Raw genomic sequence first — 21,650 nt, 5'->3', positions numbered from 1 at the left:
TGCTCAATACAGCGTAGAATAAGTAGAGCGAATATATTATTACTATAATACAAACTAAATAATTAGCTTGGTTTATATTACATTACTTAAAGTTTCACGCAATAGCGATCATCAGATGTTATAAACCGTAAAAAGACGTAACGACAAAAAATACGAAAAAAATACGAAAAAAGTGCTATGGAGTGTCTGCTATGATGGCATTAAAGTTTTTTATTAAAAATTTATTTTCATGGCGGCACTTTGATGTTAACTCGCTTCTTTTATTGAGCAAGCCTAGTTTCGACGTAATAATGTGGAACTTTTCAGTCAAGCACAAATTACAGTGATTGCCACCAGGTTTAAATGGTTCTGCCTGATCGAGAATGTTCCACGTAAGGATGGGTTCTAAACCTTTACTTTTACACTCCCATACAAATTTAGAAAGTTCCGTGGAGTTTGCTTTACTTTCATAACGAAAAGAATTCCTATGCTTATACCATCTGTCTTTAAAAGTTTTTTCAGTTAGACCAATGTAATAATGCCCCTTTTCTTGCTGCTGGGTTTTTACATTGCAAATATAAATAAGGTTTTTCTTAAGGCATTTTCCATTTAGTGGGCATGTAGCGGTTTCTCGGCAATTGCATGATTGGCTATTATTGTCAATAGTATAAGATAGTATTCTTTTGTTATGAGCAGTAATAATTTTCTTAACATTTGGGAGGCAGCTGTAACTAACTTTTACGGTGTTCCGGTTAAAAAGTTTGTGGAATTTATGTTCTTTCGGAAAGCATTTATCAATTAAACCCAAAAATGTCTTTGCTACGTTTGTTCTAACGTTCAGTGAGAACGGAGGGTTAAACCAAATAACGTTTCGTTTTCGAGATCTTGCACCACGTTTTGGCATGTTTTGATTGAAAAAAATTTTTTCTTTAAATCCGCAGGAATTGAGAGCGTTGTTATAAGACGGTGCGGCTCCGTTAAAAACCTCTTTGTTTGAAGATATATTGCTGATGCGGTTAGAAATCATTTTCGGTATTGATTTGATGATATTAGGTGGGTGATTGGAGTTGACGTTAATACATATAGGGTTATCTCCTGGTTTTCTGTAAGGTTGAAAAGTGCTGTCAAGGAGATTGAGTGTGGTATCGAGGAAGTTTACAATTTTTAAATTAGATCTAATAGTGATAGTAAGGTTGAATTTATCTTTAAAAATGTTAACAAAATTTTTCTTTATTTTTTCTGACTGAGGGTCGCTGATATTATAGAAGCAGCAGAGACCATCATCTCTATATAGTCCTGTGGTGTTGAGCCCGTATTCTCTGGCAATAGTATATAATATGAATAGGCCTACTAACTCGCACAGTTCGGCTCCGTCAAAACTTCCCATTCCAAGTTAGTTACAGCTGCCTCCCAAATGTTAAGAAAATTATTACTGCTCATAACAAAGAATACTATCTTATACTATTGACAATAATAGCTAATCATGCAATTGCCGAGAAACCGCTACATGCCCACTAAATGGAAAATGCCTTAAGAAAAACCTTATTTATATTTGCAATGTAAAAACCCAGCAGCAAGAAAAGGGGCATTATTACATTGGTCTAACTGAAAAAACTTTTAAAGACAGATGGTATAAGCATAGGAATTCTTTTCGTTATGAAAGTAAAGCAAACTCCACGGAACTTTCTAAATTTGTATGGGAGTGTAAAAGTAAAGGTTTAGAACCCATCCTTACGTGGAACATTCTCGATCAGGCAGAACCATTTAAACCTGGTGGCAATCACTGTAATTTGTGCTTGACTGAAAAGTTCCACATCATTACGTCGAAACTAGGCTTGCTCAATAAAAGAAGCGAGTTAACATCAAAGTGCCGCCATGAAAATAAATTTTTAATAAAAAACTTTAATGCCATCATAGCAGACACTCCATAGCACTTTTTTCGTATTTTTTTCGTATTTTTTGTCGTTACGTCTTTTTACGGTTTATAACATCTGATGATCGCTATTGCGTGAAACTTTAAGTAATGTAATATAAACCAAGCTAATTATTTAGTTTGTATTATAGTAATAATATATTCGCTCTACTTATTCTACGCTGTATTGAGCACTCTTACTGGAAGTATTAACATAATTTCTACAATACTATATATATATATATATATATATATATATATATATATATATATATATATATATATATATATATATATATATATATATATATATATATATATATATATATATATATATATATATATATATATATATATATATATATATATATATATATATATTATGAGCGTAGACAAGTGGCCCCCCCCCCAGCTTTTTTAAATAAATTTGCAATTTCCTCTTTTTATTTAGAGTTTTAAAGTTTCATCAATTTAATTATTAAATTAGATGATATTTATTATCTAATAATTACAGTTTGCAAATTAGATTTAAATAAGTTTGTGATAATTATAGTAACATTATGTAACAATCTATTATATTATTTACTTCAGTGGTATGTCTTTAAAACGAAAAATGTCTGGTGCAGAAGGGAAGCGTCGTAAACGACTGAAGGAATTGTTGGAAGGGGCAGATACCAACCGCACTATTACTTTCTATGCAAGAACTGTCGTCTCATCAACTTCTCCTTACTTTGCCTCTACCTCAAGCCCTGAAACTACAGCTATTACAGCATTTTTTTTAGATAATACTTCGAATTCTAATGGTTTTAACAGTATTTTTACTACTGCATCTCTTGCTAACCCTGATACTGCTGCTAATACTTCTTCTTATGCTGGCTCTGTATCCACTGTTACTTCGGCATCATCTTCTGTCTTTAATTTTTCTTCTTCGATTACTAACTCAGCCAACAATGATGTTAACTCCGCCTCCAATGTTACAGTCTACCAAAAAAAGCACCTAAGTAAAAGTCCGCATCAACCACAGGATTAGTTTTTCCAAAACGTACATGTGACAGTCAGAAGCGAAAAATTGCATTTTGTCAGCAATTGTACAAACTGTTTCCATGGTTGCATTACAACGAATGTAACGATACAGTTTTATGTACTATTGTATGCTAATGGAGATGCATACAATAGTGGCATAAACTGTATTCGGACAATTTTGAAAAAAAATCTAGAAGCTGCTGTAATGTTTTATAAAATTCTTATACTATATAAAACTTGAAGTTTGTAAAATTAGCCAAAATTTGGTCTCTGTTTCTGATCTATATTTTAATTTCCGAATCACGTACGCATTCTTAAATTCGTAAACTTTTTGGCCAAATTTTACTTCATATTATTAAAAACATTTTTAGGCAAAAAGTTACTTCAAAGACCTATAAGATATTACATTTAAAAAAGTTAGTGTAATACATACAGTATAGGCATTACTACAGAGTTCCGAAGAGTTTTATTGTTAAGAGACATGTTATTTTCGCCCCTACTCTTTCTAGCCCTCCAGATTAAATAAGTTGTCTATGGTCATGTGTGTGTGTGTATATATATATATATATATATATATATATATATATATATATACCACACACATACGCACACATACCCATTCACGCACACACAGGATTTTGTAAAATTTACATCTTTAACATAAATTTTCGTGAAGATAGGTTTCTTTTTTAAATTTAGTAGCTCAGAAATTTCTTTTTCAGCTTTAGAATGCTTGATAGGCTTTGTTCCTATAAAATTTATGTTAGATTTTTTTCGAAACCTTGTTTTTTAAGTCAGCAATTTTTTTAAACCAATATCTTAATATCACTCCCCTATAACTATTGATAGTTATAAAAGGTTTTGCATAGTTAATAAGTCTTGCGTTTTCTTTATTTCAACATCAAGAACTTTCTTTGAAGAAGTATCAGCAGTCACATAAAGTATTGGCAAACGATATCTCTTCTCTTTTTGTTAACAATATCAGACGAATCAGCTGCAGTCATATTTGCATTTCCGTGAAAAAAGATTCCTATTGGTAGAAACACGAAGCTTTCACTCAAAAGTAGAAGAAATTACTTGTGAACATAAGCAAAATTTATTCATGGATTTTTGAGCATTTGTTAATAGGCTTTTGCTTTTAGGCAGAGCAAATACTTCTAAGCAATGGCTGAGTGTTAATCATCCAAACTTTTGCGCTGAGTTATTATTTGATTAAATCCGTTAAAACTCATTTTTCAAAAATTTTAAATTTATGAATGAATATAAACTTGTCAATCAAAAAAATCATGCTTTTTTAAACGCATAATGAGTTCTTTTTTAATAAACTTCAGAAAACTCAACTTATTTTTAAATACTGGAATAAAAGTTTGTACTTTATTCGTTTTTATTTGTCGTTTAATGGAAAAACCAAGTTTCGAAGTTTATAACAACTCTTATTTCACAGAAGGTGTATTTGTATACCTGATTGTCTTGATTTCCTTTAAAAAGTATTAGTGGCAGAAAAAACAGGATTTCCATCTGAAGTTCTCATAAGTAATTTAGTAATTTCTTTAGCATAAATATTCTTCAAAAGTTGATTATCAACATGCTCTTTACTGAATACAGTTGAAAGACAACATTGTTCAGCTTTTTTCAGCTTCCATAAAAACTCATTTTTTAAAATTTATTAAGAAAAGTGGCGGGTGGGGGGAAGAGTTAAATAGCATGTAAAATTTTTAAGAAAAAGAATAAATGTAAAAAGAGAGCTTTAAAGATAAAAAATTGTGAAGTTTAAAGTCAACACCTTTCCCCCTCCCTAATACAAATTATAACAAACCTATTTTTCACGTGTAATAATTTCATACCCTCTGCTAATTTTTATTGCATTACATTTTGACCCTGGTTAAATCCAAGGTCAGAGGATTCAATCCTTTAAGAACTATTTACTGGTTTTAAACAGCTTAAAAAAATGAAAGAAAAAATTTTATTATCTAAATGATTGGAGGCGACCATGAACATAACAGAAAAAAAAGATAATAAAGATGATAATAAAACAAAAAGTCTGAAATTTTATGGAAAATTTTAAAAAATACAATGCATAAATCATTTAAAAACTCCGTGAGGATAAAAAAAGGAAAAAACTGAATATCGCTTAATCTAGAAACATTATCTGATTGGCTAGAATTTTGTCCCTACAGGCAATATTCGCTTACTTAAACCGTTTAAGCGGTTTAAGTAAGCGAATATTGCCTGTAGGGACAAAATTCTAGCCAATCAGATAATGTTTCTAGATTAAGCGATATTCAGTTTTTTTCTCGATTAAACTACTAAAAATAGCGTAGTACTTGATACAATCGAGTCAAAAATATATGTAAAAATCAAAACAAACATTTTTTTTAATATGCTAATAAAATAAGTTAGCGATATGTAACTATTATTTATTTTAATAAAAAGATATTAAACATTATTAAATATCAAACTATATTGATTGTATCACTTAAAAGAAATGGTTAACTGGTTTTGTGGCGCAGCATTATGTTTTAACAACTTTAGAACCAAAACTACTAACGGAGAACGTATAAAGTTTTACAGGCTTCCCAAAGATGTTTCTATTCAGAAAGAATATATCCGAGTTTTAAATACAAAGGGAATGAATTTCAGAAATGGGCATATTTGTTGTGAACATTTTTCATCTGGAATAAGAGAGTTATGCACTGATATTCCAGACATAGCTGCACCACCAAGCCAAATTGCTATAATGGAACGAAAATACGCAAATGCTCTGGCTAAAATAACTAAATCAAGAAAAACGACTGAAGCTGATAAAAAACATTTGAAAGGGTTAAAACGTAAGCTTAGTATGATGATATCCTTGTCTAAACCTTGTCCTATTCGTAAAAAACCAACAAACCGACCTTCTTATGTTACAAAATCTCCTTTATCATTACTTAAACCAACAAAACAACAGTTACTTTCTAAATTACAAAAAGAAGAAGATGCTAACAAAATTCTTCTAGAAAAAATAAACAATGCAAACAATTATATAAAACAGCTTAAAAAAGAAAAAAAAAATAAACAAAGTAAAGAACGATATGTTACATAAAAAATATTTAATTTTATCTGTAAGAAATCAAATTTCAAAAAAAGAACTAGACAAATTTGAAAAAGGAATGTTTAAATATTCCAAACTTAAAGACAAACCAAAGCAGTTTAAATATTTATGTGGTTTAACTGTCCTGCAATTTCAACTCCTTTATAATTGTGTAGCACCATACTGCCACTTAATTGAATATCCGGATTGCAAAGGTACAGGAACCAGATTCCTTGAAAAGAAAACCGAATTGTTTTCAGTTTTAACATTGTGCAGACATGCACTTCATCTTGGTGTTATTGGATTTATGGCTGGCGTTTCTAAAAGCACCATGTATCGTGTTTTCACTGGATGGGTTGTATTTCTAGACACAATATTTTCAGAGATAAATTTAAAAGTCGAAAGCACTTATATTTCCCTGATGATGCCTTCTGTTTTTAAAAAAACTGGCCATGGTGAAACCGATATTGTTGTGGATGCTACAGAATTTAAGTTTCAACAACCAACCAATTATGACCTTAATACTTTAATGTTTTCAAGTTATAAAAACTGTACAACAGGGAAAGCTTTAATTGGAATCTCTCCACATGGGCCAGGAATGCTTTTTGGAAACATATACCCTGGTTTGATCACAGATAATGAATTAACAGAACAATCTCATATTTTAGAACTAGTTGAGAAAGAACACGAAGTTATGGCAGATAGAGGGTTTTCCAAAGACAACATTAGTAAATGGTGTAAATATATCCAAAGACAACATTAGTAAATGGTGGTGCTTAATCGAATTTTCGAAGAAAAACAAAGCTATTCATAATTAATAATAACAAGTTATATCGTCGAGGTAAATCTGGCAATTAGGTAAACAGTTTATATATTTATAGTTATTTACACTACTTACCGTAGATTTCCCTAATTCCGAACAGTCCCTAATTCCGAACAGCTTTAGTTCAGTTATTGTTACATCTTTTATTTTTGTGGAATTTTTAAAAGGAAAACTGATTAAAAAATTGGAAGACTAGGGTAATGAGAATATGAAAAAATATTCTCAAAATATATATTGCTACCATCAAATTTTTTAATTGCGAGCAAAACACTTTTTAAAACCCTGAAAAACCAACAATATAAAACCGACTTAAAAAAAAAAGGCAATTTAAATTGCGTACTGTTCGATGTAGAATTTGATGGTGATTATTTATCTGAAAAAAAAAGTCAAAAATTGGCAATACTTCGTAAGATATCTCAAAAACAGTACTTTTCTGCATAATTAAAATGTTTCCCAAATTCCGAACAGATTTTGGAACGCACTTTTTTTTTGCAAAAGTTAGCATTTTTACGTGCAAGTAATTAACCGCAATATTTAACAATAGTATTTTAACGACGTTAACTTAGAAACTAATAAACGCTTTTAACCTTTTTATTGAATTTCTAAACGTCTTATTTATCTTAATGTTTGTTAATAAAAAGGAAATGTCAAAGTTAAAAAAAAATGAAGATCGCGAAAGAAATTTTATTACAATTATTACAATACAAAACTACAATGAACAATGTTTCAGTCTTTGAATTACTGCCATTTCAAAATACAACTGCGTAAAGGATAAAACTGAATTGCTGTATGATAAAAAAGCACTACAAGTTCCTATTTGATTAATGGGGAAGCATTTGCTAAGGCTGCAACCGACATAATACTAATAACTGAGATTTCTTCTGGTTAACTGACAGAAACAGGCAATGACTGTCAAGGTTTTTTTTTTTAACTGATTACAAAAAAATAATGGAAGACAGGATCTAATAAATAGATAATGCACACTTTGCACCAACACAATTTTATACCCTTACATTAAAATAAAAGCAATTTTAAAAATTTTTTTACCTTACTCTAAGCTAGAGGTCTACGCTAGCATATATTATTTACTTTTTAAAATTGAATGTCATTTTTTGGGATTTGATATGTACGTTCGGAATTAGGAACACGTGTTCCTAATTCCGAACGAAAACTTTACTTTTTAAATTTAAAAATTAACAATATTTTTATAATAAATATACTTGTTGCTTAATATGGTTCGATTCAGTTTAGGTTCCAGTTTATTTATTTAAAAAAATTAATATCAAATTCAAAAAGCAAGAGGAGTTATTCAACTTTAAGCACGATTTTGTTCGGAATTAGGGAAATCTACGGTATATTCATATTATGTTACCAATTCTATGATACTAGCTTAATTTGGCCTGCACTTTTGTTGTGTGGTACAGTTTTTAGCTTAAAAAAATTCAAAGTTTTTTAAATTAAAAACGATCATGCCAACCGAATTGCTTACACAAGAATAATGTCATAGATTTTTCAGTTTTATCAAAACTAGCAATAAGCAACCCGTAATACGGGTTATGGTCCGTCTGTTAATTTATAGTGGCTGTTTTCCACAATTTAAAGTTGCGAAACCTTAACTAATAACCTTTTAGAAAGACCCCTTCAAATTAAAAAAAATAAACCATCTGTAAAATTAAAATAAAAAGTATGCGGAGGTAAAATAATTTACCAATTATTTAACATTGAGTAATTTACAACTGACATAGATCATATCAGTGTAAGGCAGAACCATTTTCCTCGATACTTAGTTCAACACAATATGTCTTTAGTTACTAACACAAAATAATAACACTTTATCATGCTTTAAATTGACGAAAAAGTAAGGCTATATTCTTGTTATATTTTTTAAAATATGAACTATAATTAATAGGACTAATATTAAGCGAACGTAAATTATACATGATTTATTAATTTTTTGGTATCCCCTTGATACATTTTTCTTTAAAACAGGAAATTGTCTTTAAAACGTTAAATGCACACAACCAAATAAATTTATTAAAAATAACTGACCATTACTATATATGGCACTAATCTGACCATTTTCATATATGCCCTCTTTGTTTCAAAAGTTTTTAGTAAAGGACCTCTCTTCCCCGTTTTTGCCTTAATGGTGGTGAAGAGAATAGAGTTATTTTTATAAAGAGTAATCAAGTTTTTGATGGAGACCTTTCACCAGAAAAATAAAATGTAAAACAATGATTTACGTGTATAAGAATTTTTTCTTTTTAATATTTATAAAAATTTAACATATATAAATTTTTTTTCTTTCCTCCAAAGTGTTGCAAATGCAAACTAAGCTAATTAATTAGGTAAAAACCTTATAAAATTTAAGTAACTCGATATTTGAAAAATGCACTAAACTACAATATTAACCACCCATTTAAAAAGATTCCCTAAATTACGTACAGCAAATTAATAGGCTTAAAATAGAGGAAACTTTAAAAAAATTGAACTAATTGCATACATTTATATCATTTTAACTGACCAAAATTTACAATAAAAGGTAATCAGGTTTCTTTTTATAAATCGTATAAATGCGTCAATCGTAAATCCTAAAGAAAAAAAAAAAGGAATTATGATACTATAATTACAACAACAACAAAAAACAAAAATAAAACACCACATAAAAACTGAAAATCGATTTACCTATTTATAGTAACCCATTTTGACATGGCAGTTAATATAAACATTTATCGAAAATGCAACAATAAAAATCTGTTTCGAAGTACAAAAGGATTAACAATACTATATATATATATATATATATATATATATATATATATATATATATATATATATATATATATATATATATAAACCAATTTAAGATATAAATTGCATTTTTAGTATAATGTTGTCTTGGCTTTCAGTAAATAAATAAAAGCAGTAAAAAAACTGTCTAATTTTCTTTGGCATGTGTTAAAACCGCCTCAGAAAGAGTATTCTGCCATTCAGTGTCATCTTGCAACAGACCTTTCAAAACACATGCTTCACAAAATGTTTCAAGGACAATATCATTAACAGTATGCACATCCTCCAAAGATGTTGCTCCTTTTGCTTGCAAAAGCAACAGTCTAAGAAAAAACAATTCTCAAGTTGGATTAACTTTATACATTCTTACTACCACCTTATTACCATCCCTTTATCTAACCTTCCATTTACAATGTTTATCATCAAATATAAAGTGATAAGGAATGTCTACATAAGAATTGCAATGTGCTCTTTCATTTTCAGTATTTAACTTAAACTATGCCATTAGGTGCGTATCACGTTGAGCTGCACCATCTAAAGCCATTTGTTCTGCTCCTTCTCTAAAATACAATTGATTTTCAGGTAGATGTTTACCAATTCACAGCACTTTAAAAACACAGAAAGAACATAATATAAACATATGTACAAACTATAAGCACAATAAATGTGTTTAAACATGTATATAAGGTTAAATATATACTAAAATAACTAACTACCTTATATAAATATTTAAACCCCTTTTTTAAACAATTATGCAACACATATAAACACATACACAAACAGCAAAAAAACACTTTACATTATTATAAAAACACATTGATAAAACAACTATAAAGCACTTATTACCACATACACATACATATCAAAAAAGCATATATGCAAACAATAAACGTGAGCAAACAAAAATTTTAAAAATGATGCGAGAAAATTTAAAAAGATACAAAATATATATTTACAAACAATACTTTTTACCTTCTTTTTTTTCTTCATAAGAACTGTAATCCTCTTAACAAAATTTAACCTTTACATACAATAACATGTGACATGCCATGTCAGTGTTGGCACAAAAGTTTAACTTATTTTTCTAAATTTTCTAAAAAAAAAAAAAAAATAGTTAATAGCATCACAGAAATTTCAAAGTAATAATAACCCTTTTATGGAAATAGCATTAGTATAACTTTAAATAACATCCATACCCCTATTTTCTTTCTAAAAAATAAAATAATAAAAATAAAACTGCTAAAAGAAAAACTAAAAGAAACAATCTAAACGATTTAAAAAACTAAAATCCTTTCTACTTTATCTAATAAAAATTTTAATCCTTTCTACTTTATCTGATAAAAATGTATATATAACTATTTCATATACTTACTTCAATTATAATATGATATATAATTGATTAAGATGATTCTTTATGTAATATATCTAAACTAATAATTAAATTCCAAAAGGAAAAAAGTTTCAACTCGCTCAAAAGATCTTTCTCCAATGGCCGCGTGCATTTGAAGAACGCGCTCTACCAAAGCCTAGTAACTAATTCAAAGTCTAGGAACTAATGACGAAACGACGTTGAACATTAAGCATTTCTGTGCTAATTATATTAAGATGAGTTTCAACCTCTACTATTTGCTGAAATAATTTACTAGTACAATCCACTGATCTCTATAATAACTGGATAGCGCAACTCCGAGCAAAACTTCTTATTTTTTGACGCCAAAATCGCCATATTGGAAAGCCCCAAAAATTTTAATCCCGTAAGCTTTAAGTTCTATTTTTCGGCTTATCGCTTTATCGCTTTATCGCACATATCAGATTTCATTGTTCTGGGGCTTTCCAATATGGCGATTTTGGCGTGAATTTTGATATTAGAGATGCGCTATCCAGTTATTATAGAGATCAGTGGTACAATCAGATGTTTATAACATATCACTTCTGGCAATCGAGTTAAATCAATCATAACCTGGTTTATGCTAACTTTTTGAGCTGAAATGATTTGTAACAATGGTTTCACTTGAAGATTCTTTTTTTTAAAGCTTTTTGAAAGTTATTACATTCTAAAACAAAAATGGCAGTGTACTTCATCATTCCATACCAAAAAGTTTTTGAATATCTTCTGTGGTTGAATTGATGCCTATGCGGCCAGGTAATGCATTTGCCTTATTGGAAATATCATTAGCATCATTCAAAAACTTAATTATGTGGTGTTGCTCTTCTTTACACCAAATAACATTTCTCTAAAAGAAAACTATAAAAAGATTCTTTAAAAATTTTGAGTTTCTTAAGTTAAAAACTGCACCATACAAAAGCACATGCCAAACTAAGCTAGTACCGCACTACTATATAAGTGACATACAAATAGAAACTCAATGTAACTATTTTAAACAACTACAAGAATATAAACTGTTTACCTTGTCACTTTCTTATTAATTGTTTACCCTATAGATTTACCCAGACGATGCAACGTTTAGAAGTGTTGACAAGATAATTGGTAGTAAAATAAATTTGTACATTAAAAATACAGTAAAAATTTAGTATGAGATTTTTACTGAGTAAAAAAAAAATGTGGAAGTAAAAATCTCTTACTTCACCGGTATGATTAAGTCTTACTGGCGCTAAACCTTAAAAGTAAGCTTTCTTTTTGAAAAGCGTTTCTAGACGATGCACAGTGGGGCAAGAATTCACTTTTACTGGACAAAATTCGTAACTAATTTAATAATAGAGCTATATTCACTAAAATTAGTATGAGTACTAATATGATGTCTGCACTTTTTATGAAGGTAATATTTTTTTATTTCGTTGCTATGGATACCTTTATTTTGCTTAGCAACAACCTATTTTTGTTATCTGCAGATATTTTATAAGTACTATAATTACTAAATTTGTCATGAGTACCAATATGAGATCACACTTCTGGGCCATTCCGTGTGAAAACATCCAGGGCATGCAACCCTAAGTCTCAGATTTTGCTGATTTTTAAACCACTTAAAGATTTTAGTAAATTATGAACATCCTGAAAATTTTATTATCTAATTTCAATCGGTTCCTAAGATATAGTGGATAATGTCTGATGTTGCAATTGTACTAAATCTAAATGATTTTGTTGCATGCAAGTACGATTCCTTTTAGTGGATAGTAATGGTTACAGAGATAGATATTAAGTTTATGCACCCTCATAGTCTTTTTCAAAACTTCATTTGGCCACAGATGGATGATATCTGTTGGGTACCATCGTCAAGTTTAATTGCATTAATCAAGGTCCCAACAACAAAATCAGGGCGAACATATAACATTGATGTGAGTGACTATAACAATATAACTAATTAATTTTAATTTTTTTGAATTTCTAATTTTTAATTTTTGTATATTACTTTTGTTTCTTAAACTTCTTTCCACTAGCTCTATTTGTTTTGGAGCCTTTTTTTTAAGTTTATTTGTCTTAGTTTGATAAATATGAAACTAATGTTTTATAAGTAATAAGTTTAAGTATATTTGAAGATGTTTTTATTTCTATTTTAAGTCTGCAATCTGATTCTTTGTAATAACTCCAACTAAACTATTTAATACAACCTCTGAAAAAAACAACTAAATTTGCAATATACATCTGCATTTATATAATCTCCCCCTTTGAAACAATAATTTTTGGGATCAGATTCTATATAATTACAAAGAAAACAGAAACAGCTAGTCAACAACAACTAAAAGGACAGTTTGATGTTGCCAAAACAGTTTCAGTTACAAAACTGTCAAATTGCACCCTTTTTTTCTCGTTTAATTTATCAAAATACCTGTTTTTAAGCACTAAATTTAAGTAGATTTTATCATGTTTTTATTTCTGTTTTAGAAAAGACCACTCTCCAATTCTTTGTAATAGCTATAACTTAACTATTCAGGACAAATTCTAAAAAAAAATAAATAAATAAAAAAAATCGAGCTACATCGGCATTTTTGTGGTTCGACTCGCCCCAATAAAATTGTGGTAAACATTTAAATTTTAGGTGTTATGTTCATTTTTAAATATTTTAAGTTGTTTCATTGGATTTGTGGGCCCAAAATATGTAAAGGTACAAACTTTCAGCTTTCCAACACACATACAACAGAAACTAGGACCAAAACCATTTTTGAAAATGGCGGTTTTTTGTTGGTTGGAGGCAAACTTAAAATCACTATATCTTAGGAACCTTATATTGCTTAGTTACCGGATACTTTTTAGTTACAAAGTGGTAAATTGATATATTATAATATTTTTCGGATTTTTGACCCACCTATATTGAATAAAAATTGAGTATTTAGGTAAATAATGTTTTAGGAATAATAAAAGCAAAAAATAGTGCAAGAAAACATTGTCAATTTTAAATTACATCAAAAAATTATAAAACAACAATATCGTTTGAACCTTCCCATCAATCATTGTAAGTTCAATAATACAATTCACTTCAATAGAAGATCCGCAAACCATGGGCGCCGGCAGGCAAGGGCAAGGTGGGGCAGTTGCCCCCCCCCCCCGCCTGGAAAAGCAAAATAACAAATTTTGATATTCACAAAATTTCTTTTAACTGTTTATTTCGATATCTTATCAATTTAACTCATTTATAGTTTACTCACCGTAATCTGAATGACAACAGTTTAAATGAAATATTACTATCAAATGCAATGACTTCCACGACGGCGGAAGCTTTTTTATAAAGGCATATTTTATATTTTTAAAAAAAGATGTTTGAATGAAAGTTTAAAAAAAAATATGATAGAAATAGATCATAGAAAAATAAAAAAGGAATAAATAGAAAAAAACAATAGTTAAAGGAGAAGTATAGAAAACAATAAGAAGAGAGGAAGAGAAAAAAAGGAAAATAAAGGTAATAATAATAAAAAAAAAAGAAATCGAATTACAATAACAAAGTTCTTACGCAAACAAATAAACCTCTAACTAACGAAGAAAGAATTGGATGCAGTGATCAAGTTTTTTAAATTATTTTTTAATGTGTCAGTTTCATTTACTTTTTTATGCTGTTGTTTTTTTGTTTGTTGGCAAAATGTTTCTTGTTTGTATTGTATTTCTATTTATTTTTTTCCTATTTATTGTGTTATATTCATTTTAATAATACTATTACCTTGTGCTTTTTGCTAGCTAAATGTTGATTATTACAATTATATATATTTAATTTGATCAACTTGAATTAACCTGCTGCATTTAAATTTTTGTTTTGTTTTTTGGAAATGTCTAACTTGTTTTTAATAAATCAATGTTTTTTAACTAATCCTTATATTATTATATAATTTAGCATTATTTGGTATAATTTAGCATTATTAGCATTATGAGCGTTTGTCTGGGCTTTGCATGCTGAGCGTGCATCGTGAAAAAATACGCTCCAAAAAATCTGAGTTTATGGAACAAATTGTAAATAAGTTTGGCAGTGAATGCAGACGACTACAATTTCTATTTACTGAATAACAATGATTTAACTCTTGTGTTTTTATTTTTACATTTTCTTTAATTTTCTGTTGTCACTGGTCTTATAAAGTGACTTGATTAATTGATGCATTTTTGTAGTTTTTGAAATATCACTTTTGAATTTTATTTTGCCCCCCCCCCCCCTTCCCTTGAAAAAAATCCTGCCGGCGCCCATACCGCAAACCTCTAATAAAATCATACCCGAGCTTTCTATCTCACTTTTAATGTGCTGATCTTCTTCAATCACAGATTTCTTGAATTCCATTTTGGATGCAAATCTTATGGGTCTACAATAGGCTGTGGAGGACGACGATATATGCAAAATTTAGTACCATAGCAACCAAGTTAAAACGTATATAAAATCTGAACGGGGATTTAAGGGGACGAGCAATCAATTAAAACTCGATTGAAGCATCATATAGCTCAAATAAATGTAAGACAACACATGGTAAATTGTGGTAATTATTAGTTATAGTGCGGCAAAAAATAAATTTCTCAAGGAATTTTTTTTTTATCTGTGATTTTCAATATCTTGTGCGCAGAGCAAAAACCAGCAATTCTTGCCGGAAATGTTTCTCATCTCAAAAACCATTTGCATTCAAAACACAAGGATATTGCTTTAGAATGTCGGAAAGGAGAAGAGTTCGAAATAACAATCATAACGAGGGTAATGGTGAAGAAAGTGCTATTTTCGCTTCGCGTAAAAAAGTTAAATTTGACTTCGATGTAAACGATACAGTAAGAGGCTTCATAAAATCGATTCTGATGAGAAATTTGCCTATGACAGTCGCTGATGACATGGGGAAGAATGAGATGATTAGAAAGGCTCTTCAAGCTTTTGGTATGACATGGAATCGTCAGAAAGCAAAAGAATTTATTCTTAATGCTGCTGACCAAATTTATGAAATTATTGCAAAGGATATAGAAAATGTATATCCATCATTAATGTTTGACTCAGCGTCTCGTTTCAGTTGTTAAATTTATTAGAAAATGAACAAGACAGCTTTAGAAAGTGACAATTCTGTGGACACATCTAAGGGTTCACTAGATGAACATGTCATCGCCAGTGATACCAAATAACTGAGTAATCTATTTTTTCCTCTTTTAAAATGCGTTTTGTTATTTAATTGTAAATTATAAATTTTAATGTCTCTTTCATAAAAATTCTTTAATATTGAAATTAAAATCTAAAATACTTAAATTCTTTAAATTTGCTCTATTTTATAAAATTCAAAAAATTTACAGTTATAGGTATAGTAATCATTTTTATGATTACTATACCTATAACTGTACTTTAAATAATAAAGTTATAATATGTATTTGCATTTAGAATTTTTTCCTTCAAGGTTGTTAAAATGATACACTATGCAGGGTATGCGTCCGCACGAAACAAAAGTTAATAGAAGGCGAAAATCCGGTCAAAGAACTGTACAACTTAGAAAAAGTACAGCACTACAAAACTATTACCGAAATACGACAAAAAGACGGAGCTTTGTCAAATGAACCAGGCGACACTTACCTGTCTCTAAAAAATTATTACAAAAATATTAAAAAAAAAACAAAGCTCTGCCAAGACATCCAAAATTATGTAGGGGAAAACCTCAATGAATGGGACAGTTTTAGCGAAATGCTTTTTAAACGTAGATAAAATTGTTTAATATATGTATTAAAATATGTTTGACAACCACCGACTCTTGCTCAATTATATAGTAAAACAAAAAAATTGGATTTGCATTTGGCTATTGGTAAAAAGAGAATTTTATTGGAGCACGACATTTGTCCCATTTATTAAGTATGTATCATTGAATGGGATAAACATAAAAGAATTAAAAATGAACTTGTTTAATTCAACCATTTTTCGAATAAGTTTAATAACTGTAAATGTAGTTAAATATATAGATACATACATAAAGACCGCACAAAAAATATTTTTAACTTTAAACATTTTAACTCTAATTAAATTTCAATCAAAGCAGAACTTTCTCATTTTAGAATATTATATTTAGTTATTTTTATATAAGTAAAATATTGCAGTATAAAAGTGTGTAAATAATACCCATTACCCATGGGGGTAAAAGTAAGGGGCTGGAGCATCCCTCTGCTGAGCTGTAAATAATACCTTATTAAATTCATTCAATAAGTAGTATTTTGTCCCATATAATATGCGCATCACTATCCAAAAATGGTTAGTCACACCAAAAACACCATTATTTAAGCTTGAATGTAGTACTAGAGACTGCTATCTATTTAAACATGGAATTTTATTTTCCATAACTTCAAAAATCACTGCAAAATTAGGAAAACAAAAACATTTTTAAAAATTACTTTTTACATTCGAAAACACAATAACATCCAATGTCATTACGGTCATAGCGCAATAGGATGGATGAGTCGGTCAGTTGAATTCTTGTTTCTATCATTCTTTGTTACAGGAATTAGAATATCCTTACATCGGTGCTTCTTTAGGAATCTGAGTTTGTCCCATTTAATAATCGTCCCATTCATTAAGGTTTTCCCCTACTGTCACACGTAAACAAAACATTAAGCAACGACGAAAAAGAAATACTTAACGCGCGCCTGACTCAATACGAACTGAAATTATTTATTTATATTTGAGAGCAGAAAATCATCAGGTAATGAAGGTTTTCCGGCCGAATTCTACAAAACTGTTTGGCAGGACTTGGAAGACGACTTTGAAGAACTAGCCAACCACATACTATTTATGGAAAAACAAACCACTCTTACCATGCGAAAATCCATTATCTCTTTGATTCCAAAACAAAGTCACCTCGCAGACCAAAAAAAATGACTTCAAATTCCCCTCCTCGGTGCAGACTAAAAAATAATAATAAGAACAATTGCACTAAGAATGTCAAAAATGATGGGAAAGATCATAGAGCCAAACCAAACTTGCGGCATCCCGGGAAGAAACATATTCTCAAACCTCCACCTTGTCCGGGATTTAATAGAAGACACTATGACTAAACAAATGCCGTGCTTTGTTTAGTCTATTTATCAAGAAAAGGTATTCGACAACAAAATACAATAGAAAATAATTTAACTACAAAATATTTCATAACGTAAAGTACTGTTTCACTTTTTTATGAAATATAATTTTTTAAAAGGGAATATTTTTTAAAAAAACTTATTACCTTACTATGTAACTTGTATCCTAAAATTAGCCGCCTTCCAACATTGACGTTTGCTAATAGTTTTTTTTAGTATACTTTATTAGTATCACTTTCACAATTCGTTTATAAAAACAAAAAACCCCAGTACTTTTAGTAAGTAACAAACAGAATCGCGATAAATGCCTATATTAAAAAACGGACCGGTCCATTCAGTATAATCAATGGTGATTCATTCAGTACACTTATCAAAGTCCACATGTTACCCATATAATTGCAAAAATCTGTACCTCAGATAACTTTCTTTTTACTATTATCCGAAGTACAAATTATATATATATATATAATATTAATAAAAATCAGAGTTATCTTTTCCTTAAATATATTTTATAAATTGAAAATTCAGAAAAGTTAAAAATCTACATTTACCCTGAATTTTCCATGAAAAAACAGAAAACTTCCATAACTACAGCTTTGCTTCGAATAAAGATAGCCCAGACATACTGAAGAGACATTATGTAACGGTGAATTGTTTGAGATGACTGAGTTCTTGTTTTTTTGAAAAGATCCATTTAGTACAAGGTCCATTCGGTACCAGTTCCCCCTACAAATTACGTTTAAAGTTTTATTTACCTAACTTAAAACTGCTTTTGATTGATTAACAATACACCATACATAAAAACAATGGTTTTCAGTAACTTTTTTCCCGCACTTTTTTTTAAAAATACTTTTAGTTATAATGAGGTTCTGTGATTGGGAAACGCCTTTCTTAAGAATTCGAGTTTAAAAGACCTGAAGCTTTAATTTACGAGTTGCAGTGTATGCTGATGTGTTTTAAGGTATAAGACCCCTCAAAAATCTTAAAAAAAAAGTTTTTTTTTTAATGTAATTTTGGCACGAAGTTTATCGCTGAACACAAATTTGAAAACCATTTTTAAAGATTTGATTTAGTTCTTGAGATATCCAATGTTTCCTTTGACTGGGTAAATTTGGTCTGCATAGCAACACGCATAGCAACGAGTTTTTAAAGAGAATTGCGAGCTTTTTCATTATATTTCTTTTTATCTAATAAACTTTCTAAACAATGGGTAAGTCATGTAGAGTAAAACAAAGTACTAAAAGTAAAAAATCAAGAAGATTTCATGGAAATAGATATACCAAAAATTTGCTAAATGATTCAACTTTGCCAGTAGCTTCCTTTATTAGTACTGAAAAAGACAATCTTTCTTCTAGCACTTTGTTGAATTTATCTGTATCTTCAAAAAAAATTGAAAAAATTGAGACACCACAGCTAAATGAAAACAGTTCTGTTGGTTATCGTATTGTTGACATGGAAATTTTATCTAGTGTGATTTATCAATTATGTTGTAAAAAATGTCTACAATCTGGTTTAAATCTTTTAGAATGTTTTTCTAAGAAAAAGGGATTGAGCTCAATGCTATACATTTGGTGCTCTAACTGCGATGAAAAAATTGAATTCTATACTTCAAGGACATGCTCTTGAAGAAAAACTTTTGATGTAAATAATAGAATAGTTTATTCAATGCGTACATGTGGTCAAGGTTTTTCAGGATTAGAAAAATTTACATCTTTAATGAACATCCCTAAACCAATGACTAAAAACAATTACAACAAAACAATTAAAACTGTCTCTGAATGTGCTAAAGTTGTTGCAAAAGAAACAATAATAGATGCTGCCAAAGATATCTCTCAGTCTTCTTTAAATATTGTTGATACTGCAGTATCAATTGATGGTAGCTGGCAACGACGTGGATTCTCTTCATTAAATGGAGTTGTTACAGCGATATCAATGAAAACAAGTAAAATTCTTGATTGCGAACCAATGAGTCGATCATGCAAAGCATGTAGCCTAAAATTTAAACTAAAAGAAAGTAATTCTACTGCATTTGAAACATGGAAATCATCACATCTATGTAAATTAAATTATCGTGGCTCTGCTCCTGGTATGGAAGTGATTGGTGCACAAAGAATGTTTAGTCGTTCGATCTCACAAAATAGACTAAGATATGTAGAGTATTATGGGGATGGTGATTGTAAAAGCTATTCTTATGTTAAGGATACTTATCCTGGAATTACAGTGTGTAAGTTGGAGTGTGTTGGACATGTACAAAAACGTGTTGGTAGTAGATTGAGAAAGTTGAAAAAAACTATTAAAGGACTTGGAGGGGAAGGAAAATTAACAAATGCTACAATTAACCGTCTACAAAATTACTATGGAATTGCTGTTAGGCAAAATGTAAATGATTTAGAAGGTATGAAAAAGGCCATACTTGCAACATTGTTTCATGTATCTTGATCAGCTGAAAATAATTGGCATAATCATTGCCCTGATGGTATCAATAGCTGGTGTCATTATAAACAGGACAAAGCTAATAAAACCTCTACCTACAAACCAGGCACAGGCCTTCCACTCTCGGTTGTCAGCCATTTAAAACCTATTTATATCGATCTATCTCAAGAAGAACTTTTAAAAAAATGCCTTCATGGTAAGACCCAAAACCAAAATGAAAGTTTTAATGGGATGATATGGCAGCGCATACCCAAAACAAATTATGTTTCTTTAACACAGCTGGAGTTTGGAGTTTACGACGCTGTTTCAAATTTTAATATTGGAAGAAAAGCAAGTGTTCTTTTATTTGAAAAGTTGAACATGATTCCAGGAATATATACTCTTCAAGGTTGTTCAATCATGAACAAAAAGCGTCTAATTTTTGCAGAGTATCAAAATCGGACAACATCAAAAAAGCAACGAAAAGTAATTCGTGGATGCAAAAAAAAAAAAGATGTAGATAATGACCAAGAAAGTAGACTATATGATCCTGGTTCATGTTCTTATAAGTAACTGTTTTTAAACTGGCACTTTCATTGAAAATTTTTGGTACAATTATAAATGTTATATTTAAATGCGTATTTCTCAATGTGTAAATTTCTGACCTTCCGGCCATCCTATTTCATTAACGGTATGTTCAACTTGCATGAAACTTTCAGCAAATGTTTATTGCATCTAGTTTTACAATTGGAACTAAAAGTTTTGCAATATTTTAAAAACTTCTTTATTTATACTAGCTTGATCTTAAAAAATTTTGTTTTTTTTAATGCACCCTTTTAAAAATTTCAGTGTAACTCAAATATTCATTTTTTTAAAATAGTTTTAGTTCAGTTTGTAGATCAACATGTTATTAATCTTTTGCCAAAATTTCATACCCTAAATGCTTTCAGTTACTGAGATAGTATGGCCGGAGTGGCACAAACATTTTTGAATGTTGACTATTTTAATTGGTAACCATGACAACTAATAAAATTATTTTTTATTTTTTAAAATGTTATTACCTAGTTCTTTCTCAGAATATAGTTGGTTTTTTGTTAAAAGAGTTATTTTAATTTAAAAATTTTTGAGGGGTCTTATACCTTAACTAAATGTGCTTATACATACAAAGTCATAACAAAAACGCTAG

At 29.5% G+C, this 21,650-nt stretch overlaps 1 protein-coding gene and 1 long non-coding RNA gene across 3 annotated transcripts; one reads left to right on the top strand and one right to left on the bottom strand.

The window, feature by feature from the left end:
• Positions 1-1,477: 1,477 nt before the first annotated feature.
• Positions 1,478-3,031, top strand: LOC149890020 (uncharacterized). Of its 2 annotated transcripts, none has more exons than XM_090085844.1 (2): positions 1,478-1,999; positions 2,483-3,031. In XM_090085844.1, exon 2 carries the CDS (start codon positions 2,487-2,489, stop codon positions 2,919-2,921), a length of 435 nt encoding a protein of 144 aa, XP_089941970.1. In that variant the 5' UTR covers positions 1,478-1,999; positions 2,483-2,486; the 3' UTR covers positions 2,922-3,031. The 2 variants fall into 2 exon arrangements, with proteins under 2 accessions (XP_089941970.1, XP_089941969.1); XM_090085843.1 differs by having other exon boundaries at positions 1,478-2,004.
• Positions 3,032-9,670: 6,639 nt separating this feature from the next.
• Positions 9,671-11,115, bottom strand: LOC149890019 (uncharacterized). The gene is made up of 3 exons (XR_016451935.1): positions 10,970-11,115; positions 10,570-10,690; positions 9,671-10,157 (listed from the first exon to the last, which is right to left on the bottom strand). It is a non-coding gene; the product is annotated as an uncharacterized LOC149890019 (long non-coding RNA).
• Between the last annotated feature and the right edge of the window lie 10,535 nt (positions 11,116-21,650).

The sequence above is a fragment of the Hydra viridissima genome, unplaced genomic scaffold (genome assembly GCF_058129835.1).
Source record: "Hydra viridissima isolate aposymbiotic clone 2 unplaced genomic scaffold, HvirCarnegie_v1 scaffold_4, whole genome shotgun sequence".
Classification (NCBI taxonomy): Eukaryota; Metazoa; Cnidaria; class Hydrozoa; order Anthoathecata; family Hydridae; genus Hydra; species Hydra viridissima.
This window is presented reverse-complemented; position numbering and strand designations above follow the sequence as displayed.